The sequence below is a fragment of the Vanacampus margaritifer genome, chromosome 6 (genome assembly GCF_051991255.1).
Source record: "Vanacampus margaritifer isolate UIUO_Vmar chromosome 6, RoL_Vmar_1.0, whole genome shotgun sequence".
NCBI lineage: Eukaryota > Metazoa > Chordata > Actinopteri > Syngnathiformes > Syngnathidae > Vanacampus > Vanacampus margaritifer.
Window position 1 is genome coordinate 22,844,770 of NC_135437.1, and position 25,821 is coordinate 22,870,590.

A 25,821-nucleotide genomic window follows, 5' to 3' on the forward strand; every position below is an offset into this window, starting at 1 on the left:
GTGTCATCAGTTGTTGACAATTTGTTCACCAACATAACAATCATTTTTGATGGTACTCAGTAAAGGCATGTGATGGCACCCGCACATTGCACGACAAAACCCATATTTGTACTTCCTTCAAAATATCAACCCTTGCAGATCCTCATGCCATCTGGTATCGACCTTTTTATCTTTTCCTAGGGTAAGGACCAAAACACACAATGAGGCTGCACTCAGCCATTATAGTCCTCAAATATGGAATCAGCATTTAATTGGTCTCATTTACTCTTTTAGTTTATTAATCTCAGTGTTTTTTTGTGTTTTGTTTTTAGCTCCTATATTTGTATTGTGCTTTAGCTTTGCTTTTATTTTGTTATTATTTCTAGCTTTTAGAATTGTATTCTGTTTTTATTTTTTTAGCTTTTAGCTACAGTGTTTCCTCATTAGGGGGGTTTTGCGCTGGGAGGGGTGGCTGGGGGTAGTGGGAGGTGGGGGCTCTCCTTTGTGGGGCCTACCCCAGTCAATCAGGGTCCGGGGTCTCTGTGATGGCGACACTCTCTGGGGCCATGGGCTGTCATGCCTCTCAGTGTGGATGAGCTCCCCTCAGGGTGTTTCGCTCACATGCTTTCTCTGTGCGCCGTCATGACTTATTTTTATTTATTTATTTATTTTACATAGGACGGGTTGGGGGGGGTGAACATGGGGATGTTGCAGTGAGGAGGAGGGTTTCTTTTTATACTGTATTCTGGAAGTTTAATAGCTCAGCACTTTTTTATGTATGAAAAGTGCTCTATAAATAAAGTTTGATATAAGTGATATAGTCTATCCTTTATTGAAGGAACATCTCTATAAATCTCTAAATTGGCACGTGTTTTGTTTCATGTAATTTTTTTCTGTATGTAGTATTCAGTTTAGGAAAACAAATAATCATGGCAAAATTTGTAAATATAGACACATTTATTGAAGGATGTTGATGGCAAAAACTTTGACAAAAGCAGTAAAGCTTTAGTACATGCTGAATGCAATAAAAAAATAAATAACGGAATTATAGTATGCAAATTGGTAATCAAAGCATCTGTCTTCAAATTATTTTGGTCATTTTACCCTTGACTGTCAAAGCTTTCCAGACAGTATATACAAATTAGTTTGTTTTAATTCAAATCGTGTAATAGTAGGGTGAGCCAATTTTGAATAATTAAAAATAAATTGCATGAAAAAGTTCTTTCAAATGAAAATACTGAATCATTTACTTATTTCAGAGAAGGCAAAACAAATCTTAAGTTAAGATCAAAAATGAAGACTATATTTTCAAGGTGGGGGGGGGGCGTGCTTACTCTCTCAAACAATTATTCAAATATAATTTGATACACTTAAATACAGCAAGTGGGGGCATCATAAAGCTTTTGCTTCATCCTTGAACCAATTTAGGACGCTGTTTTTGTTCTTTGCTATCCACTTCATGTTGGCGATGGTTCTCTCGATGGACTGATCCACTGCCAGGGTCCCCGAGCCAAAACCAACCTCTGCATTATCTTCTTTGAACTGCTTTAGCTGCAATGGCAAAGGAAGTGATCATTATTATTAGAATCGTTAGTAATGCTTATGAAGCTTTGTTGAACAGACAAACATTATTATTTAATTTAATTGAATTTGTTTGCCGCCACAGTCAGGAATAATGCATCTGGTATGATAACTGTTCCAAACTGTTAAATTATCTAGAAAAGCAAACCTGTTGGAGCTCAAAAAGGCTGGAAAACCGTTTGGTGACTCCATTGATGAGGTTGGAAAAGGAAAAAGATCCACCTCCATACCTGTAAGTGCAGAAAGACAACAAGATATTATCATATTTTAAAACTTTACACAAAGTTTCAAACAAACTCTAATAGTCATAGTAAACGGTAACTGGTGTGGAAAGGAACATGTTTAGTATTATTTAATGAGAAAAGAGCAACAAGAAAAGAAGCAGGCTTAAGAATAAAGTAATATTTTTTTCAACATAAAGGAATTGGAATTGATTGAGTATTTTTTTCATCAAGCAGAAATGTTAACTAAAGAAAATGTTAACTAAAGAAAATAAATAAAATCATTTTTAAAACTCCATTGGTTACTTTCAGTCTTTAATCATCTACGATTTTATGAAGCACAATAGTTCATTTTCGTGGATGGAACCATCATAATTGAATTCCTCGATGACAAAATGACAAAAACACAAGGTCTGAGTCACCAAGCAGAAAAGTTAACTAAAAAAATAAACAAGTAAACAAACAAATGTTTCTTTGCACTGTATTTTCCCCTTGATAGTAATTGTTTAAACTCCATTAGGAACTGCCAGTCTTTAATCCATCCATCCATCCATCCATCCATTTTCTTGACCGCTTTTCCTCACAAGGGTCGCGGGGGTGCTGGAGCCTATTCCAGCTGGCTTCGGGCAGTAGGCGGGGTACACCCTGAACTGGTTGCCAGCCAATCACAGGGCACACAGAGACGAACAACCATTCTCACAATCACACCTATGGACAATTTGGAGTGTTCAATTAACCTGCCATGCATGTCTTTGGAATGTGGGAGGAAAGCGGAGTACCCGGTGAAAACCCACGCAAGCACGGGGAGAACATGCAAACTCCACCCAGGAAGGCCGAAGCCCGGACTCGCAGTCTTTAATCATCTACAAATTTATAAAGCAGTTCATTTTCATGGCTGGAACCATCGTAATTGAATTCCTCGAATTGATCGTGCAAACCTCACCTATCAGGCAGTAAAAAAAAAAAAAACAGCGATAATACTTGCACACACAAAAGGAATAAATTAAAAAATGTAACTTTTTGGAAAAATCGATAGTTTTCATATGTTCGAGACCCTTGAACATAATACAGTAATAATGTAATGCTGAAAATGCAAATGACAACAACTCCTTGAAACAGGGTTCAAACGTTCAATTTGTATTTAACATGTGTTTAAAGCACTGGATTGATTGTTAACTTGAACATGTTGCACTTGGCCTGAGATCAACAGTCAGCACAGCAGAATTTGAACTGCAACAAGTTTCACAATGATCAAGCTGTAAAGCTGCCATTCAGTTTTGATGTCACGTGAGTGGGACCGTTTCATTGCCTTTAGATTCTTTTCATCAAATGTCAGGTAAATAAGTCACCTGACATGCCATATAACTGTAGTAGCTGCAATCATGGGAAGCTTTTACTCTGGGCTGTAAAGTTTATTTTAGCACTTTTAAACAGTCATGCTGTGATCTTTAATGGTTAACAGGCTACACGTGAAGCACTTAAAAAGTATTACTTCCTACTCACTGTGTGAAAATGTATGACCAATGAGCCCTGACAAAGTCCCAAGCCAGAGACTGACCAATCACATTGTTGGCAATGTAGACTATGGTGGAGGTGGCATCCTGCTTTCGAATCATGCTGGAATTCAGCGTGTACTCCAGGTACCTGAAGAGACCCGCCACATTGATTTGGCGTTAAGTAAAAAAGTATGGTATGATGTCATGATGATCTGGACAGAACTTACTGTACCTATTTAGCAGCCAAGGCTGCTTTGTGCAAGCCAAAGCAGCACGGAGTTTTTCCGCTTCAGTCGCAATGGTAGCATTTTGAAATTCAGACCAAGCAAAGTCCCACTCTTTAGCGCCCCCTGCTGCAATGGCATTGCAGTAGACAGTAGAACGTAGGTTGGGGTGTATTCTGGAGACAGATGGCGTTTCAGAAACTCACAAATGGCAATAGAAGTACAAAAAGGACACATCTTACTATTTACTTACGGGTTTATTTTGTCATCCATCCATTGCTTGAACCACATCGTGACCTTCTCTTGGCATTCGGGATGGCCTGTCTTGCAAGCCACACTGATGGCATTCACCTGATTGTACCTGCATGGAAATCCAAAGTTATGAACAAGGACTAACAGTCTAACAGAGTAACAGTCACTATGATTAAAAACAGGAATCTTGATGAATATACAGTAATAGCTTAGTGACATTTTAAATAATAAAGATGTCTAATTATGGGACTGCTGAGCGTAGCAAGCAGCACATATTACTATCCTACAAAAATGTGTTTATTGCGGTTATTATATCATCTTCCACGGATTTTTCCGCAAAAATGCGGCCCGTACCGTAGATCGCACCGGGACAAATGAGGTATCAAACGATGCGGCTCGATCTGACTCGGTGCGGCATTATTTTTCTAGGAATTCCCACTTACCACGGCGACGCAATACCCCAAAAACTACCCCAAAAAGTGCCATAGGAATGAATGGGAAATGGAAAGACAAAATCACACATCAAGCACCTTTTTCCAAGACATGCTGTGCACGCATACGTTATCCGACCGATACGAATTTTAGCTCATTTTGTAGGAATTTTTCCCATCTTTAGCTCAGTGTCTAAATTTTTTTTAAGGAATGAAAGCTCTCCCCTCTGTGCGGGTTCAAAGACAGTGAGTCATATAGCATTTTAACACACTCTGTTTTAGCAATTAGCCAGAGTGCCGGGAAGCAACAAATCTCTTGCCAAAAGTCAAAAGTTTCACTTCAAGTTGTCACCATGGCCACAATCTTTTCTCACTAGACGTCAAATTCTCACATTTTGTAGTCACGAGTGACTTCTTTCAGACAAACTAACTTTTATTTGGCTAAGGTGTCATTTAGTACCTTTATTTTCCCTTTAAGTCGGACCAACTCGCCTATCTCTGCCATGTTAAATTCAGGCGCCTTTCGCTCTTCATTTCAAGTTTTCAACCTGCTCTCATTTGGTCATTTTTCATCCGATTAAAAAAATGAGAACATGCTCGTGTTCCCCAAACCCTTGCCGTTCTAACGAGCCATTTCTTGAATCTGTATCTTGAACCGTTAAGTCGTGAGAGGCTTTTGTTCAAGGGGTGCGTCTCTCATAGAATCTCAATGGAATGTGGGGCGCGTGACGGCTCCAAGTCAAAAATGGGTGTGCGTTGTTAAAGTGACAGTGACATATTTTTAGATTATGGTTAACTTCCACATTTCTTGAGCGATTCCAGTCGTTTAAATTTTAAACTGTTCAGCTCATTACCAAAGAGTCAGCAGTCCCATTCAAAATTTCCGCGGGAATTTTTCTAGTTTGTCTAGTCTAATACAGTGTGGCAGATTACTTCAGGGGCAAATGAAATGTTCCCTTCAGTCTTTACTCACTGGTCCATGTGTCCATCTGGTACTTTAGTCCAATTTTTAGTCATGTCCTTATAATAGTCAAACAGTGGGATGACCTGCTTTTTTAAGTAATCCTGAAACAAACAAGAATGAGCTTGAATGATAAGAGCAAACAACATTTACATGCGCATATAGCACATACTGTAAATACACACGCATACGCATAGTATAAATGCGGCAACATCTGGTTCTTGAAAATAGCTGCTCCTAAAACGTCTACTCGTTTGCAAAAATGGAATGTGTCTCTTTGAGAAGTTCTTGTGGGGAATATTTGTGAAGAAGCATGAATATCGATCATAGGTCAGTGGTGTTGGATCACAGTCTCTGTTCTGGTTCATCCAAAACTGCTTGCTCTGTGTGGGCTTAGTCAAGACCTTCATCATCAAACTCCATCCATGCCTTAAATGAGCCAAACTTTACCCACCAAGTTTAATTCCAAAATGTTTATTCTGAGGCAACTAACAAGCTGAGCCTTTCTCATTGAATCAATGTAGTGTATTTGTTGTATTTCTCATGACAAGAAGAACCCCCACCTGCATTGGACCATAAACCTCACTACGATCAAACATGAGGTAGAAGAAGTCCAGGTTGTTTAGGGCCGACTCCCAGGGCATGTATTCCCTCTCCTTATCCAGATACTTGGTGGTTTTAAGAGCCAGCACCGTGGGGATGAGCTCCGCCCTTTTGGGGGTTAAAGCATTGCAAAGATGAGTACAACATTAGTCCGTTTTTCATACCGTATCTCAACTGCATATTATTTAATATAATACATGACTGCATCTGTTGTGTTCATGACGAGGAGGTGGTTATTAAATTGTATTTTATTCATCGAATGGTGCGATTGTCTACTTTTCTAGTAATTCAGGGCTTGAGACTGTGACTAATATGCTCGCAAATGTGGCTAACCTTTCAATATGTGATGTTAAAAATGTCATCCGTTGGCACTAGTTTTGCATGTTTCTGCCGTCGCACTGTTTAAAACGTGGCTAAAACTCTCCTCATCAGGCAGTAAAGATGGAAACGGTTCAAAGATATGCTGCTTGAAGCTTATAACATACAGTAGGATCTGTTCGGAAATGAATGGAAGGGGAGCGCACTGAGCAACACTAGGTGGCAGTGTTACTCAGATAACATTGGGACACATGAGAGAAGGAGAGGACTTCTAAGATGGCGACTATTTGAAGCAGAGGTTACGATACGATTCACTTGTGAACTACTTTATAGCGTGTTCAGTAAAAATTTTTTTTTTTTTTTTTGTATACGCTCTTGCCTTGTTATTTGTGTCCCAACACCACACGGCCTATTGCTGTTTTGTATTTTATTTTATCATACAAAATTAGGACAGCAAAGCCTTTGGGGTCTTCTTTTAAAATTATATCAAATAATAGACTTGTTTTGTCAACCACTGCTTGTTTGCAAATAATAATAATAATAATAATAATACATCAGCTTTATATAGCGCTTTTCTGGACACTCAAAGATACAATATAATATCTTGAGTTACTGTCAAGCTTTACGTCATACGAAACAATGGTATGCCTATTAAGACAACAATACATCAGCAAATACGGTCATGGTGTACCTCCCCAAAAAGGGTGCAACCAAATCCTATGCTGGTGCGACCAATTGAAAAAGTTGGTTGCACAACTGCAACCAGTGCAAAAATTTGTGTAGAGGCCTGTCGTTATTAGCTGTGTAACAAAATTGCAAAAACAGATTGCATTATAATGATATTTGGTCAAATAGTTAGTTAGTTAGTTAGTTAGTTAGTTAGACAGATTGCATTATAATGATATTTGGTCAAATAGTTTGTTTGTTTGTTTGTTTGTTTGTACCTGGCTAAGTTGAAGGCGTCATCCACTAGCTGAGCTCTGTTGATCACCGGTATGGTCTTGAGAAAACACAAAAGTCTTATCACTTGACTGAAACAAATCAAAAGGTGTTGAAAAACAGTGTGGTGATGTCACAAAATGTCTCACAAAATGGTTGTTGTTCAGAGCCTCCAGCAGCTTGTCCCAATTGCCTTGGTCATAGTTAACTCTGTAGTAACCCACCACATTGAGATTGGCCAGAAGCCAATCGGACTCTGATAACTTCATTAACTCTTCTGTATCTAGAGAGAAGAAACGTAACATGGGTTAGTCACTATTATTAGAGTATATTATGTGCCAAGGCTGGTAAAGGTACTGGTGTTGGGGATTTAGACATACAGTTGATACTGACGGTGACAATAGAGTCACAGGCTAAATCTGAACAATAGACTGCATCGACTAAGATAATAATATTGTCAAAGGGGTGTTTATTTGAGAATAACTTTTTTTTTTTAATTGGTGGCTACGTTGTGTCAAACTACTAATGCAAATGACCTGTTTCGTTCGTTAACCATCGTTGATCTTGGAGGACTCCACTCTTCATCCACCTGATAGGTACAATCCATTCATAACTGCAAAAGACAATTGATTACTCATACACATTTGTTGGGCCACTACCAAAATAATTTTTTGTCTTTCTTTGTAGTTTGTAGTAATTCCTCCAGTGGGTATAATCTCTTGTATTTCTTAAATTTAGATTTTAGGTTTGTTATTTATTTATATTTGAATGTACAGTAAATAACTACCATATGTTGAAAAGGGTCAAATCATAGTTATTCACTTGCAGGGGGAAAAATGATATGATATACGATATATGATATACTTGTCTTTGGATGAAGACATTTGAAAGTATTGAACACAGTTCATACTTGTAAGGAGATGGAACAGTAACTTCGGAGTCTGGATCCAAGAGAAAATGTTTCTGGGTTATAACTCCAGTTGTTGCATTAATTGTAACCACGGGAAAGCCCATCTGCAGCACCCAAGTGTTCATGATGTCATCGACAGTTCCAGGAAGACCACCTAAGCCGCTATCCTTAACGGCCTGCAGAGACAGAATTGTTCTTTGTTCAACTGACGCGCAAGTTACAGTACTGTCCTGCTTCCGTGATGTCACACATTTTAGACACTGGCAACATTCTGCTGTGTTGATTTTGTATTTACAGGATTCATTTTTAATTTCCTAAATGTTTATGTTTCTACATTGGCTGACTAAAGGCTGGGAAACACTGCGCTTCACCCATGGCGCATGCACTCAGTAAAACAACTGACCCCATGCACGTGAACCCACACAAAGATCACGGTCATTAACTCATTCACTGCCATTGACGGCTATAGACGTAAAAAATTCATTTGAACTATTTCTATTAGTTTAACATTGTTTCCCACTTCTGTTAACAAGAGTATGAAAACCTAGATTTTTTTTTAATTGTACATTTAGAACAAATATAAAATTTGTGATTAATTGTGAGTTAACTAGTGAAGTCATGCGATTAATTATGATTACTAATTTTAATCGCCTGACGCCCCAAATTTTTAATAATGTTTTCTTCTTCTTTTTTTTTTATTCATTCATTGCCATTGACGACTATAGACGTAAAAAATTCATTTGAACTATTTCTATTAGTTTAACATTGTTTCCCACTTCTGTTAATAAGAGTAGGAAAACCTAGATTTTTTTAAATTGTACATTTAGAACAAATATAAAATTTGTGATTAATTGTGAGTTAACTAGTGAAGTCATGCGATTAATTATGATTACTAATTTTAATCGCCTGACGCCCCCAAATTTTTAATAATGTTTTCTTCTTCTTTTATTTTTATTCATTCATTGCCATTGACGACTATAGACGTAAAAAATTCATTTGAACTATTTCTATTAGTTTAACATTGTTTCCCACTTCTGTTAACAAGAGTAGGAAAACCTAGATTTTTTTTAATTGTACATTTAGAACAAATATAAAATTAGTGATTAATTGTGAGTTAACTAGTGAAGTCATGCGATTAATAATGATTACTAATTTTAATCGCCTGACGCCCCCGAATTTTTAATAATGTTTTCTTCTTCTTTTATTTTTATTCATTCATTGCCATTGACGACTATAGACGTAAAAAATTCATTTGAACTATTTCTATTAGTTTAACATTGTTTCCCACTTCTGTTAACAAGAGTAGGAAAACCTAGATTTTTTTTAATTGTACATTTAGAACAAATATAAAATTAGTGATTAATTGTGAGTTAACTAGTGAAGTCATGCGATTAATTATGATTACTAATTTTAATCGCCTGATGCCCCCAAATTTTTAATAATGTTTTCTTCTTCTTTTATTTTTATTCATTCATTGCCATTGACGACTATAGACGTAAAAAATTCATTTGAACTATTTCTATTAGTTTAACATTGTTTCCCACTTCTGTTAATAAGAGTAGGAAAACCTAGATTTTTTTAAATTGTACATTTAGAACAAATATAAAATTTGTGATTAATTGTGAGTTAACTAGTGAAGTCATGCGATTAATTATGATTACTAATTTTAATCGCCTGACGCCCCCAAATTTTTAATAATGTTTTCTTCTTCTTTTTTTTTTATTCATTCATTGCCATTGACGGCTATAGACGTCAAAAAATAATTTTAACTATTTCTATTAGTTTCACATTGTTTCCCACTTTTGTTAACAAGAGTATGAAAGCTTAGATTTTTTTAAATTGTACATTTGGAACAGATATAAAATTAGTGATTAATTGTGAGTTAACTAGTGAAGTCATGCGATTAATTATGATTACTAATTTTAATCGCCTGACGCCCCCAAATTTTTAATCATGTTTTCTTCTTCTTCTTTTTTTATTCATTCATTGCCATTGACGGCTATAGACGTCAAAAATTAATTTGAACTATTTCTATTAGTTTCACATTGATTCCCACTTTTGTTAACAAGAGTATGAAAGCCTAGATTTTTTTAAATTGTACATTTGGAACAGATATAGAATTTGTGATGAATCGTAAGTTAACTAGTGAAGTCATGCGATTAATTACAATTAAAAATGTTAATCGCCTGTCGCCCCTAATTCTTAATAAGCTTTTTTTTTTTTTTTTATGAATTCATGGCAGTGAATGAGTTAACTTACACACAGCATGTAGCAGAATATGTGCCACTATTAGAAGATACAGGGTACTTTTTTTTATTATTATTATATAATGATACATGAAAAATACTTGCCATTTGAAGATGATTCCACAGGTCTGTATAAACCGCATTTCCAAATGCAAATTCAGCCAGGTAGGTCTGAAGGATATAGACAAACACAAAGGTAAAAGTGGATATATAGTGTAAATGCAGCCATCATTGTACATGCAATCAAAGCCTACTTTTTGGCAGGGGAAGTTTTCTATTTTCAAAAATCCCTTTTTTGGCAAATTTGTTAAAACAGTTACTGTAATATGACTTGTAGAATAAAAAAAATGCTAACCCTGGTTCCATCTTGCACAAGGAAAAAATAACTCTGACCCCGAAGAAAAATAACCAATCAGAGACAGAAGGTGTTCCCAACAAAGTGTCAATCATTCACTGCACGTGTGCGGGCACTCTGATTGTGGGCAAACCAACACTGCCTCATATTGATCTGCCACCATTTTACCCCAGAGAAGCACCTAATTCACAGTCAAGTGTTTAATATGACACTAATGTTATTGATTCAGATTTTCATATTTGGAAAATTGCCAATTCATAACGCATGTTGGGTAGGAAAAGTTATTATAACTAAATTATATATTGTATTCTATTTCATATTCCTGTTGAATAGAGGCTTTCAAAAGTGTTAATTACGGCTGCCAAGATGAGTCGACAAGTCATGACTAGTTGATTATTAAATTCGTCAACAATTAATTTAGTAGTCGACGTCATCGTATTTTTATGCTTTTTTTCTGGTTTATTGACAAGCAAAACAAAGCCACCGTATGGCCGTAGCCATTACACAGACAGCACACACACTCGCTCTCACTCTCGTTCCCACACTCACCAACAGAGTGATGTGTTCAAGGTCTCGGAAACAGAAGCACTCAAACTAACAGAAGATGACTTTTGCCACAACCCACGATGGTAGCACATAAGCCTGTTTATGACAATATACATTACAGTGCTAAAAAATATGTTAATTCCTAATATTTAATGATTATTTTTATATGTTTCATGTGCAAACCTCATTTTGATTTTGTAGATCCATTTTTTTAATACTTTAAAAGTACTTGTATAATATTTTGGATAAATAAAGGACTACTAAAAACAAAATAAAAACCATTATAAGTGTTTATTTTACGTTGGTGCCTTTTTCATATTTTACTCATCTGATGTCACTATCTTCTACATTAACTCATTCACTGCCATTGACGGCTATAGACGTAAAAATTCATTTGAACTATTTCTATTAGTTTAACTTTTTTCCCCCACTTTTGTTAACAAGAGTATGAAAACCTCGACTTTTTTTATTGTACATTTAGAACAGATATAAAATTTGTGATTAATCGTGCGTTAACTAGTGAAGTCATGCGATTAATTACGATTTAAAAAATGTAGTCGCCTGACGCCCCTAAATTTTAATAATTTTTCCTTTTTTAAATCGTGTCAGGCGATTACATTTTTAAAATTGTAATTAGTTGCATGACCTCAATAGTTAATTCACGATTAATCACAAATTGTATATCTATTCTAAATGTAAATAATTTTTTTCTAGGTTTTCATACTCTTGTTAATAAAAGTGGAAAAAAAAAATTTATAATAGAAATAATTCAAATGAATTTTTGACGTCTATATCCGTCAATGGCAGTGAATGAGTTAAAAAGAAATAAATAGTTTTTGGTTCCATTTTCAAATGCACTAAACATTTACAGCTAATAATGTGCCACACCTTCAATTTAAGTTGCACCATCATTTATAAACATGTCAGGAATAAAGATGAATAAAAGTGGAATGCACAATCAACTTAATCATCTTTATTTTTAATTTGCATATACCTTAAATAATTTAAGCTGTAAAATAATGACGGTTATATAAGACCAGCAGCTTGCTGGTGTGATATGCTGCGATTTGGATATGGTCCGATAAGTCAACTAACTCTTTGACTGCCAGACGTTTTCAGAAAAGGGATGCCGTGGGTGCCATCCGATTTAAGCATTTTTGACTGATCTTTCAAGGTCCACAGAAAATTATGTGTTTGGACTATGGAAACACACATACTACCAAATGAAAGCTTGGACTGTCATCTTTCATCAGAAAAAAAAGTTTGTTTCTACCTTATTCCGTTTTTGAGTAATCAACAATAGAAAATCGTTAGTTTCACCTCTGTTTTGAAAAAAAACGTCTTTTAGCGTCTTTGGCACTCCTCCATAGGATTTTACTAAACGTTATTTAACGTTTTTGGCAGTCAAAGAGCTAATAGCGACTAGCCGACTACTATCGGTGACTTGTCGACTAGTAAAATAAGTGTTTGTGGCAACCCTAGTTTTAATACACAGCATCTTCCTTGGTTGTGAGTACACAAATTGTCAAAATTAAAATTATTTCAAGCATCACATGAGTATTTTTCAGGTGGTAAATATTGGTGCAAACAATCCTTACCCTGAGGCCCTTTTTGAAGATTTCTTCAGACAGGAAATCTGATAACATCCTTAGTACAGACGCTCCCTAAATATGAAGGAAAAACATGTAGATCAAAATGCAAATTCACTGATTACCCAATAAAAAAGATGCTTTTTGCTTCAGTTGGAGAGATGTTAAAAGTTCAGGTAGGTGTGAAAGGCCTGCTGTAGGAAGTTACCTTGCTATATGAAATGGCATCAAACAGCTCACTGATTTGTGCTGGTTTCTGGATATCTTCTTCTTTGGAGGACAAAGGGTGAGAGGAGGCCAATGCGTCGATAGCAAACACCCTGTGTATATCGCTCAGCACGATAAGATCTTTCTGTTGAAAGAAATATTTGAAACAGCACGGTCACTAACTAGTGCTTGATCGAAATCATTATCATCTAACATGAGAATGATTCTGGAGATTCTGTGAGTTGGAAAGCGATCCTCACCACATTCCAGTCAGGTTCAGCTTTATGTGCTCCAAGGTACTCAACATATGACGCAAAACCTTCATTGAGCCACAAGTCATTCCACCACCTCAGGGTGACCAGATTCCCAAACCACTAAAAGCACAAAAATAGAATACTACTACTGCTGCTGTTACGGTGACACTTGACACACGCACACACAAAAAATAAATAAAAATAATTGCTACTTTGAGGTGTGATAACTAAGTCATTTTTTAATTAATTTTTTTCTTTCAACCACCCAAAATGTTCATTAGCAACAGGCCTATCCATTGGGGGTGGGAATCTTTGAATGTCTCACAATTCGATTCGATTCCGATTTTTGTGTCTGCGATTTGATTCAGAATCGATTTTCGGTTGAGAACGATTTCTAATTCAAAATGATTTGATTGACAATGATTTTTGCTTTAATTTATAAATGTGCAAAGAATCGTGATGATTTACTCCAGTCGGACTCGCTAATGCTAATTAGCACGCTACTCGGGGCACTTTTATCACTCAAAAGAACGGCTCCACGCAACAAAAAAAAACAACTTTTATTGGAATAACTTGATCAGGACTTTTTCCTTCTACTCTCTAATGTGGCTATAACTTAACAGTGTAACAGACGGCGTGGAACCATACTGCCCCTAAGTGGCCAAATCGAGTACAACATGAACAGCGCTCCCAATAAAGGCACAAAGGCAAGACAGTAGGAAATAATTTAAATAAAATCGATTTTGGGACATTCAAAATTGATTCTGAATCGTACTAAATGAGAATCGCGATTCTTATGAGAATCGATTTTTTGGGCACACACCTACTATCCATATATATGTAGTTTTTATTGTATTTTTTTAAATAAAAGAATAATAAATATATATTTAATAAATAATAAAATAAATAAATAATATATAAATATTAATATTAATTAATTAATATTAATTAATTAATATTATATAAATAAATCAATTTAATAAATAATAAAAGAATTAAACACTTTTTGAAGGAAAATATTCCAAGTTAGTGGTCAGATGTCAATGCTTGCTTCAACTGAAGACAACAAAACCTACAAACAAGCAGAAAGTGAAGGTGGTTGAAGTTAAGGCATGGAGCATCTCCATAATCTCTGAATTTGGATAAATCCATGGGCTCCAGACCGTGAATGCTCATTAACAAATTATTTCCATCAAAGTAGTGAATTTAAAATAAAAATGCTCTGTCTGAACTGGAGTTGTCTGGTCTTGCCTTTGGGGTGATGATGAACTTTTATCGTTCCACTCAAATTTGCATCTACCACACTGGTTTAAAAGGTGACGTTTTAGGCCTTACTGAAAAAAGGTGTGATGCATTGTTGACCACTATTTATGTAAACTAACCATATGAGCCAGTTCATGGCTGATGATGGTGGCGATCCTCTCCTTGTTGCCATTGGAGGAGAAGGCTTCATCGTAGAGGAGAGCTGTCTCTCTGTAGGTGATTAGACCCCAGTTCTCCATGGCTCCAGCATTAAAGTCTGGCAGGGCTATCTGATCTGTATTCAAGAAGAGTAAAGCAACTGTTTATGTTTGCAAAAGGCAACCTTTGAATGACTGCTGTTTCTGTTTAACGTTGTCATTTATGACCAGTTAGGATGCAGTTCCCAATCGAGCCATGAAATACAAACACAAAGAGATAAAATAGTGCCTCTGATGAGCTGATAAAAGCTTGTCATTCTTCAACAATGGATGATGAATGAGCCTACAGTGCTGTCAAAGAAGTTCATTGAAAAGTAAAATTTGGTATGTCTGCAAGCTACTACTAGGCCTACTTGGTGAATTCACAGAAATGCAGCCTCGTTATTTTACCATTTATGGATCAATTTTCATTGTTTTCAAGTTCATTCTGATTACAAATTTTGTCCCTCCCTTATTTCTGCATAAATACAAAATACTAACATAATGAAATCATCTGCCCAAGAAGAAAAATCATATACAGTATAGGTTGTTTAACCCTGGAAAGTAGAAACAGCATATTTGACTTACCTGACTTGGGCAGAGGATATGTGGAATTGTAATATTCCTCCAAAAACTTCAGGATTGGTCCAGTTTTGTTAAGAGCATATTCTCCTTGGCCAGAGTGAATTGCTGACTTGCGGGCAAAGATTCGAATCTAAACCGACAAAACACAGGAAGCTAATGTGAAAATGAAATACATCTCATGAAGTGAGATCTATTAGATTCACTCGAACAAAGCAGCGTTACATCGATTGTCTTTAAATGCTAACACTCAAAGACTGATGATGAATTTGTCTCTCTGTCATGCGAGCAGCTAACCCAGCTGGTCTACCGCCGCTAGCTGGCCAGGCCTGTGCTAGCCTTGATACAGTAATAATAGAAGAACATTTTGCCTTAGGATTGATTCTGAGCAGGACTGTTTGTTTTTTCTTTGGATATCATACTTGTAATCTAAAAGAAGGACGAGCCTCAATAGCCATAGACTATTTTTGATGTTAACGCATTTTATTAATGTATTTGTTCACTTGTATAATTCTGACAGCTAAGAACGCTAAACTAAACTGTTACTTGTAAAAATGTTGTATTAGTCTGTCAAGACTTTGTCCTTAAAACGGATTATTTTTATTTCTGGTCATTTCCATGGGGTAAACCGTTTCCAAATGGACAATTCCAAGCATCCGGGCTTTTCTGATATTTCCACAATGCAACGCAAATTGCAAATGCTTCCTTTACACGGCGTATTATATTGCTTTTGCCTGTGACTAGCATGCAAACCAGGCAGATTGTTGTCAAATTGTTATGTTTGTGCTTTTATTGCGTTGTGTTTTTTTTGTTTTCAGTCTCTGATTGAGTAGAGGGGCGTGTCCTCCTGCGCCGCACCTGTTTCTCATTCACAAATCAACGCTTTATAAGGACTGGAACTGCCGATACTACTCGTCGGAGTATTGAGCTTGCGACGACCTCATGAGTCTTTTGAGACATAATTTTATGTTGTTTTCTTGAGTGCTTGTTAACCACGCCACGCGTTGAGCTTTTTTTGCGCCGTAGTTTTGTGTTTCCTCAGCTTTACGCTTGAGTGATTAGTATCCACGTGTTGTTTTTCCCAACGTCGCTTTTAGTTTATCCGCTTTGTATATCTCGTTTTGTATTTTGTTTTTTCTTATTCGCGTTGTGCGATTCTTCAGCCCTCGGGTGTATTTTTGTTACTTTATTTTCTTTGCATACTTTGCAAGCGACTTTTGTCAACTGTTTTTCTCCTGGCTTCGTCCAGCGCTTTGTGTCGTAGAATTCGGTTGCGTACAATCAAATTTGTCAATCCACACTCTTTTGTGTCTCTGCGTTTGTGGGATCCACTATCCGGTTATTCTGGAAATCATTACACAAATACCATTTAATCAAATTTTGAAATTAAAATAGTCCTAACAAATCAAATTAGAATGACCCAAAGTTCAATGCTTTTCAATGAGCGAAAAGCTCTCTTTCACCGAGTATGACCGGCATTTTAACTTGTGACGCAAGCTCGGAATTGTCCATAGAAGGTCCAAAAATGCCCAGGATTGTATCTTTAAAGGTCCGTTGTATTTTGTTTGTTTTGAGCACTTGCTATTGTCACATACTGTATGCAATGCAAACATGTATTTACAAATTTAGCTTGTTGATAAGCTCAACAATAAACAAATACAATTGTTAGTATTGCTGAATTGAATACATTACCGTGACATCATCAATCTTGTTGGTGATATTACCAAAGTCACTGACAATAAATGCCAAAAGATAGGTGGACATTTTCTCAGTTGGTTCAAAAACTGTCTGCTGTAGAGTCTGACCACCAATGACGACTTCACTTGTTTCTGCAGAAAATGATATGATGGATCGTAACCAACAGTACAAAAGTTCATAAATAAATCAAGGTAACAATAATCTGGATGAATGATCACTGCCATGTGTCTGAACCTTTTTGTTCTCCATTGGAGAGTGCCACAGTTCCACGGTCGTGTATCAGAGTGATGTGGAAAATTGCTTTCATAGCCGGCTCATCAAAACAAGGGAAGGCCTTCCTGGCATCTGTTGGCTGCATCTGAGTTGTTGCAACAACCCTGAACAATAAAGCATATTAAACTTGTCATTTCTCTGCATCAAATATAGTACTCTGGGAAAAACGACTGCACTCTTACAACTGTTGGGTTAAAACTTAAAAGTAGTGCCAACTGGGTAAAATAGCTAACTCATCGCTAGGTCCAAAAAGGACTGCGCCAGTGCTGGGTTTTTATACCCAGCGAGTTGGGTTGAGGATTTGATCAAGCATGTTGAGTCAAGATTTTGATCCAATAAGGGGTAAAAAGTTACAAAATGATACATAATAAGTTGCGCTACCAAAAAGTGTGTTACCAGGTTAAAAATAATAAAAATTTTGTTCCCAACATTTTCTAAGAAGAACTTCACTTAATATGTTTGGCACAGTTTTCACACCTGATGCCCTTCCTGACACAACATACCCTTTTTTAGTCAAGATTAAGATATAGATAGAATAAAGGGTCTTGCCTACAGACCCAACTGGTTGTTACCGCTCACCATGACCAGGATTTCAATCAGGATCACCATGTTCAAAATCAATCGTGTTAACCAATGAGCCGCCCAGTCACCACCGAAATTTTCTAATAATGTTACATTAAATTTACTTCAACTTCAGAACACAAAACTCTAAAATGGCTACCAGTTTGAGCTCTTCAGTCTGCCCAAATCCAATCTTCAACCCAATTTGCTGGGTCAAAATAATTAACCCAACCTTGGGTTGAACTACTAAAAATCCATAAAATACCCAGTGAATGGGTTAGCATTTTTTTTTGTGTACTAAACAAGTCTACGTGAAAGGATTTCAGGATATTTCCATCTATTTACTCTTTATATATATATATATATAGTTTTTCCACAAAATTAACCATGAACTAATGGGGGGGGGGGGGGGTACTTGTTTCATCAAACATGTTAAGGAGGGCAATAAAATGTCTTATAGATAAGAAAACAGAGAAGCAGATTATCTTACGCACGTGAATGTAGTAATGATTTTTTTCATATTTTACTAACAAAAACAGAAACAAGAACACATACTTTTTCACTCCATCTTCCATGTATTCACTTCTATAGAAGCCTCCAAGGTCATCAGCCAGCTCTCCAGTGAACTTTGTGTGAAGCTTGTACCGGTGGTCCTTCATCAGGTTACTATCCAGCGTTAAGACCAGGTATTGAGTTTCTTTCTGGAGCCTGGAGGAAACTATTGAGGGAGCTTTGGTTTCACTATCCACCGCTATGAGCTCCGCCATTTGGTCATTCTCATATTTGCTGTAGTTGAGTTTATTGGAGTGGATGAGAATCAGATTTGTCTCCTCAGCACACAGAAATTGTACACTGGAATCACCTAGAATGACATTTAGTGTGATATGATGGAAAGAAAGTGAAGAAATGATATTAATAGTTGAAAATTATGTTAAATAAATGTAACACAAATGTGTAAAATGTGTCTTTTTTTTAAACCAGAAACTACTATCTCAAAGTCTTGCAATATGACCGCACCAAGCTGTGAGTTTGTGTAGGTAAAGTGGCAAATCACTTGAAGACGTTGTGACAGAAGAATTATATATAAAAAAAATATATACATTTTGAAAATGTGTCCATTACCCCATCTTAAAGGAAGAAACAAGTTTTGGCCACATTTCTAAATGGTGCTTCTAAAATACAAAAAAAAAAAAAATGTGAATCAACTCTAAATTTGGAAAATTGGATATGTTTTTACTGTATTGGGAAAGGAGACAAAAAATTATGGAAACTTTGGTCAAACCAATTTAAAAAAAAAAAGGATTTTATTCTAAACAAATATTCACAACCAGATAAAAGACACCTACCAAATAAAATTCACTTTATCGAACATTGTGCTTAACTATGTTCTCTGGCAAAATTTAGTCATGAGAATTACAGCATTTAACAGTTTTTGAGTGAAAAAATTTAGACTACAGATTCAATAAATAAAGACTTTACCTGTGAAAATATAGAGCGTTGTCTCTGGATCTGGAGTAAGCCGAGGCCACAGTGAGATGTGATAGAGTTCTGGTACCAGGCTCTTGGGCAGTCGATATTTGTCCCAAGGATTGTTGGATGGGGCAGTTGTCGTGGCAGCGGGCTTGGATGTAGTTGCTGCATTTGTTGGGGACACGTGATTATCAGTTTTAGCCTTTTCTTGGGAATAAACCACACTCAAAGCTATTATAGTGGCCACAGCACCAGCTCCGAGGATGATACAAACTACCCCAACAGCTTTACTAATAAAGAACCCTTTCCCCATTTTGCTGCCAGGAGGTGAACCCCAGTCTGAAGCAGTGCATACAATAGAGAAAAGGTCAACTTTTATATGTAGCCCTGTACAGCATTTCTCCTCCCTTTTTTTTTTTATTACTGTATTGGCTGATGAGTTAACAGTGACATTTAACTCAACCCACCAGTTACCTAAGGATGACTTCATTACTCTAACAATTAGTAACTTGCAATACTTGTCACTCAATACTAATTGCAAAAGTTAAGTACAGTAATAATAAATGTTCTTTTATTTAGTCATATTGTATTGAAAAACAAAGTCCCCATTTAAAAAACACACCAAGATATACATTCTTATGTATTTTTTGTACATCATATAAAGTCCCAAATGCCCTAAAATATGAGTATCATAAAGCAGTTTGTGACATCAATCAGTCTGCCAGAAAGAAAGTTTGACATATCAATACATCTACAATATATTAGTGACAGTTTGTGCAAATTTGTACAGAATAGGTATTTTGATGTTTTAACACATTACATCATTAAACCATGTCATCGTAGCCATTGTCTTCACTCTGTGTCCTCACTTACCATTTGTCATTTAATTTAACTGTTGTTCGTGACTGCTCAGAACACTCACAGTCAAGTTGCTTCTTTTTTTTTCCACACTGGAACAACATAAAATATCAAGGTTGTGTGAGACATAAAAGTGGTTCGTGTGGTTAGGGTTTTTCCCCCCTGCTGTTTCTTTTGGCACACCGTTCCATTGTAATATTTAGATTCAATGTGCAGTTTACAGATGAAGTTATTGTTTGACACATACAGTACTTGTACTTCTCTTTGTGAACAAATTCACTTCTAAAAAAAAATCAGATGGAGTCAGTTTAGTTTGGAAGATAGGGGCTTTCACTTCTCAAGGTGCTGATTTTCTGTATTGAGTTGTTTACTATTTTACATGAATGTTTGTCATTGGTACCAGTGATGGGCAAAAATGACGGTGTCACAAAGGATATGATTGAATGGTTTGAGAGTCAATAAAACGACAGGGAAATGATAAGTTGATAATCATATTACCTTTTGTATAACACCCCAAAAGCAGTAAAGCACGACAGAGGTCACCTTTTGCTCTAGCCAGACAATAAAGATACAACCAAGTCGAAGTGAATTATTCACTTTCACCCATACAATAGTGATGTTCAAAAGATAAGCGATTTTTTTTTTAACTTATCTCCATCTGATTACACGTGCAACAAGGTTGTGAACATTTATGGAAAAGGTTTTTAATGCACAACTTAACCTTGGAATGCAATATAAAATGACAATTGGCCTCTTCAGAATGGATAACAGGAAGCTGTTATGAAGACTGAGGTAATAACTGGAAGCAAAGGTTCCTATTATGTAATCTCCATCAATCATAAATGAAATACATTTTAATGGCAATTCAGTAGTAAACTTTTTTTTTTTTAATAAACACGTGATTAAATTGCATTATAAAATGCACATTAAGATAAGAATAAAATGTTTGCTGCTGAATTTGCGACTTGTCATCAAAAAGTTTATTGTTTGTTTGTTTGTTTTGTTTTTTGGGTAAGGAAAATTAAACCACTTCACACTGAGAGTAAAAGTGATCCATTCCTGCCATGTGGTCACTTTTAATGCATCATCTTTTAGGGGCGTAATAAGGCTACTAACGTTTAAATAGTAGAATAGTAAAATTAGATTTATGGCATCCATTTCTCGTGAGAATGATCAAATCTACTTTACCATAGTGAATTATGTGACGCTCGTGTTTCCGACATATTTGAAGGCAACATTCAGGCTCCATGGTCTCCATAGCGACAAGACTCTGTTGTACTATTTCCGGTAGCCTTTTGCCTGTCACATTTACGTCGCAATAAAGTCGTTTTGAATCATAAATTAAGCGTGACTTGTAAGTTTTATTCGACAGTAAGTGATAATACATAACCAGAAATACCACCAATTAAATAAACTAACAGAAAATTGTAAAGAAAGAACGTCGTCCTAATTTAAAGTGCCAGGTAACAAAAGTCAGTGTTTCGGTGCTTGGTTGGTTTCGGTGTAAATGAAAGTTTGTGTCGAATCCGCCTGCGCTTTGTATAATGTAGGCCCCGACCAGATGCCTCTGCTCGTGACAGACCACTCGTGGACGCAGACAGAGTCAATGGTTTTTATCAGCGTGCCTCTGAAAGGAGCCAAGAAGGTGGACATCGTCTCGTCAGACGAGTACCTGAAGGTATAATCGAGCTAAACAAACGCATTAGTTTTTTAGTAACTGACTAACACACACATTGCATACACTGACACTTATCATTATAGCCAAGTTACTTGGTGAGATTTAAAAAATAAAATAAAATATAATAATGCAATAAAATCCTGCTTATAAGCATAAAACAGTTTGTGATTTGTTTTCAATAGGTTCTATTCCCACCATTCTGGTTGATACATATTAGATTTGTGATCTGTTTTCATTAGGTTCATTTCCCACCATTCCTGTTGGAAGTGTTCCCTTCTGAGCTTGTTGATGATGAGCAAAGCTCAGCAAAGATTGGAGACGGAGTTGCAGTGATCAGTTTGTCAAAGAGGACTAACAAACAGTGGGAAAATTTGTCAATAAGCACATGTAAGATTGCATGTCTCATTTATTGTCATACTTTTTTACCTTCTATGGTATGGATACCATACTTCATTCGTCGCAAATAAGTCAATAATGAGCCAACCAGGAGTCAAATATTTGGAAAACCAATTTTCCCTTCCAAATTGTGTCTACTACATTCATTTATTTATTTATTTATTTTTTAATAAAAATGAAAATATATTTCTGTGAATATGGGAAACTAGTTCATCTAACTTGTGTATTTAACATTTTCCAACATAAAAAATTATAGAACGGACAGATGGGAACAATTACTTTGAAAATACAGCTTTTTCTTAAACCGACAACATAACATGAGAGATTTATTAAAATAATTTGCTCATAGGGTTACTGAGACCTGCTGAATTTTTAATATATATATATATATATATATATATATATATATATATATATATATATATATATATATATATATATATATATATATATACACACACACACACACACACACACACACAGTATAAATCATTTTTGCCCATTGTATGATGACTGGCAGCTCAGTAAATTTAATATACAATTTAAATTCAAAAATATTTCCGATGGTAAATATATATATATATATATACATAAAAGAAGACTTTTGTTTCTATTAACTTTTAAGATTAACTGTTAAAATGTTATTGCAAATTCTCCTATTGGAGTATGACTTTTTTTCTTTCTGCTCTGTTTCAGATGATAAAGAAACAAAAAGGGAAATCCGAGAGCGAGCTCTGTCCAATATGCAGGAAAAGCTTGCTGCAGAGACCAAAAACAGATCGGAGAAAAAGCACAACGAGAAGAAATATACTCTGAAGACAATGATGAATGTAAGAAACCCTTTGGTTTTCTAAAAGAATGTTTAAAATAAATATATATATATATATATAATATATATATATATATATATCCACTGATGACACAAATGAGTCTCCATTATTTGTCGTATTGATTGTGTGATGAATGATTCAAACAATACATTTCTGAATAGCGTAAACCCTGCATATTTTAGTTTTTGTTCTTTGAACCTATTCTCCATTATTTATGGAAAACTAACTTATTAACTGTTTTTGTGCTCATGCCAAAACAATAAGAGTAATACTTGGGTGCCGTGTTGTGACATGCTGAATTAAGATGACGAGCTTCCATCTTGTGGCATCTTGATGCCAAGGAAGTATGTTGAAGTGACTTGAGGGGCTTCAATTAAACAAATTTAGTGTGTTTAAGTCTGTAGGCAATTGTAAATATCTTGAGGATGGAGCATTAATTACTTGCAGATTTTTGCTCCTCATTCTATCGATTTGCTTTTTTGCACGCTCAATATTCACCAAGAATAGTAAGGGAAAGTTGAATGTGCCTTTATCTAGTTCTCACCAAAATCCAGATCTCACCAAAATAATTTAATGTTGCATTTTTTCACATTCAGACAATTAGATGCATGGCAAAATCAGCCCAATGTGACAAATGTTTTGAAGACAAATCAGGTGTTAAACTTTACATTCCGCTCACCCACTTCTCACTCACTCCCTCGTAAAGTAACAAAATCAGAAGTTGAATTAACTCCCTAACCTGCATTGGCATTTTACATACAGAGCAGCAAGACAGGAATGAGCAATCACAATACCAGCTTAAATGGCCATTGTGAAAACAGCTAATGCATTGTGGATTTTTTTGCTGTATCTGTCCTACTATTTACCATTTTGAAAACAGTATTGAATGCTATTAAGTAACAGTCTTTAATAAAACCAAAAGATTGAACAGGTCTAAGTCTTTGCGCAGTCCTTTATAACCACTTTTACTATCTGGTGATAGATTGAAAGTGAAGAACGAGAACGAATCCAGAAAATGAAGGATGCTGAACGAGCGCGAACCACGGCTGAACTCGAAGCATGGCAGCTGAAGGAGAACAAGAAAGCTGAGGAAGAGGCGCGACTCAAACGCCAAACTCAGACCAATCATTTAAATAAAGTAAAAGCTGTGAAACACAACAGTGAGAATGGCAAATCAGGTGGAGGAAAGGCCATATTTGGTGAGTAATGTAAGAGTTCTAAAAAAAAAAAAAAAAAGATATACCCTGTCTGTAAAGTAAGGTTTTATCCATCTCATGATCTGTGTTTTTTATTTGGTTTAGATTGTATTTAATTTGGTTTCTTGTTTCATCATGATTTCCCTGTGCCCATTTTCTTATGTCTTTGTCTTGTTCGTGACCTGTTACTCATCAGACTGGTCACTTGGTGGGTTAGTGGGTATGCGCCACAGGTAGGATGTGAGCTGGAGGAGAAAGATAACTTTTTGGTTGGACATTGATGAAATTATGCAGAGCATCCCTAGAAGTGAGAGAGTTGTCATCGGTGCAGACTTCAATGGGCACGTTGGTGCAGGAAACAGAGGTGATGAGGAGGCGATGGGCAAGTTTGGTATCCAGGAGAGGAACGCAGAAGGACAGATGGTGGTTGACTTTGCAAAAAGAATGGAAATGGCTGTCGTGAATACTTTCTTCCAGAAGAGGCAGGAACATAGGGTGACCTACAAGAATGGAGGTAGGAGTACACAGGTAGACTACATCTTGTGTAGACGGTGTAATCTGAAGGAGATCAGCGACTGCAAAATAGTGGTAGGTGAGAGTGTAGCCAGACAGCATAGGATGGTAGTGTGTAGGATGACTCTGGTGGTGAGGAAGACAAAGACGGCAAAGGCAGAGAAGAGGACGAAATGGTGGAAGCTGAAAAGGGAAAAGTGTTGTATGACTTTCAGGAAGGAGTTGAGACGGGCTCTGGATGGTCAGGAGGTGCTTCCAGATCGCTGGACAACTACAGCAAATGTGATCAGGGAGACAGGTAGGACATATTTCTGAGCACCAGTATGTCTTTGGGGATGATTTTAAATATTTTTTAAAGTATCTGTGTGTGAATGGAAGGGACCCAAGTGGAAGAGTTAGGTTACAGGGAGAAGAGACCAAGAAGGTGGAGGAGTTAAAGTATTTGGGGTCAACAGTCCAGAGCAATGCAGAGTGTGGAAAAGAAGTGAAAAAGCATGTGCAGGCAGGCTGAAACGGGTGGAGAAAAGTGTCAGGTGTGAAGAGTTTCAGCTCAAATGAAAGGAAAGGTTTATAAAACTGTGGTGAGACCAGCGATGTTGTTTGGTCTGGAGACATTGCCACTGAGAAAAAGACAGAAGGCAGAGATGGAGGTGACAGAGATTAAGGTGCTGCGGTTCTCTTTGGGAGTGACCAGGATGGATAGAATCAGGAATGAGTACATCAGAGGGACAGCACATGTTAGAGGCTTTGGAGATCAAGTCAGAGAGGCCAGACTGAGATGGTTTAGACATGTCCAGAGGAGAGATAGTGAGTATATTGGCAGAAGGATGCTGAATTTCCAAATGCCAGGCAGAAGGTATTGAGGAAGACCGAAGAGAAGGTTTATGGATGTAGTTAAAGAGGACATGAAGGTAGTTGGTGTTAGAGCAGAGGATGCACAGGACAGGGTTAGATGGAGGCAACCGATTCGCTGTGGCGACCCCTGAAGGGAAAAGCCGAAAGGAAAAGAAGAAGACTCGTCAGACTGGTCGCTTGTGTGTACCATTCAGCTATCTTATATCTATCTAGATAGGATGAGAAGCTCGGTCATCCAGGAGGGACTCAGTGTCAAGCCGCTTTTACCTCCGCGTTGCGAAGAACCAGTTGAGGTGGCTCGGGCATCTGTTTCAGATGCCACCTGGAGGCCTCCCTGGAGAAATGTTTCGGGAATGTCCC

General features: G+C 36.6%; 2 protein-coding genes across 4 annotated transcripts in view; one reads left to right on the forward strand and one right to left on the reverse strand.

Annotated features, from left to right (window-relative positions):
• Nucleotides 1–25,821, forward strand: part of dnaaf4 (dynein axonemal assembly factor 4) — a 42,223-nt gene that overhangs the window by 10,733 nt on the left and 5,669 nt on the right. Inside the window, exons 1-5 of one of the 3 annotated variants that reach the window (XM_077568967.1) lie at nt 21,284–21,465; nt 21,544–21,671; nt 21,911–22,058; nt 22,764–22,897; nt 23,880–24,096. In XM_077568967.1, the coding sequence (XP_077425093.1) occupies nt 21,555–21,671; nt 21,911–22,058; nt 22,764–22,897; nt 23,880–24,096 (616 nt within the window). In that variant the 5' untranslated portion in view covers nt 21,284–21,465; nt 21,544–21,554. Of the gene's footprint in view, nt 1–21,283; nt 21,466–21,543; nt 21,672–21,910; nt 22,059–22,763; nt 22,898–23,879; nt 24,097–25,821 lie in introns of those variants that run through there. The other 2 variants (XM_077568966.1, XM_077568965.1) reach the window with 2 other exon arrangements.
• LOC144053627 (aminopeptidase N-like) lies at nt 940–19,448 on the reverse strand. The gene is made up of 21 exons (XM_077568272.1): nt 19,145–19,448; nt 18,221–18,527; nt 17,066–17,208; nt 16,826–16,962; nt 15,140–15,266; nt 14,495–14,649; nt 13,119–13,232; nt 12,860–13,003; nt 12,661–12,726; nt 10,267–10,332; nt 7,916–8,091; nt 7,542–7,618; nt 7,155–7,288; nt 7,011–7,066; nt 5,709–5,856; nt 5,158–5,249; nt 3,755–3,862; nt 3,510–3,677; nt 3,285–3,425; nt 1,709–1,790; nt 940–1,530 (listed from the first exon to the last, which is right to left on the reverse strand). Exons 1-21 carry the CDS (start codon nt 19,446–19,448, stop codon nt 1,372–1,374), a joined length of 2,904 nt encoding a protein of 967 aa, XP_077424398.1. The 3' UTR covers nt 940–1,371.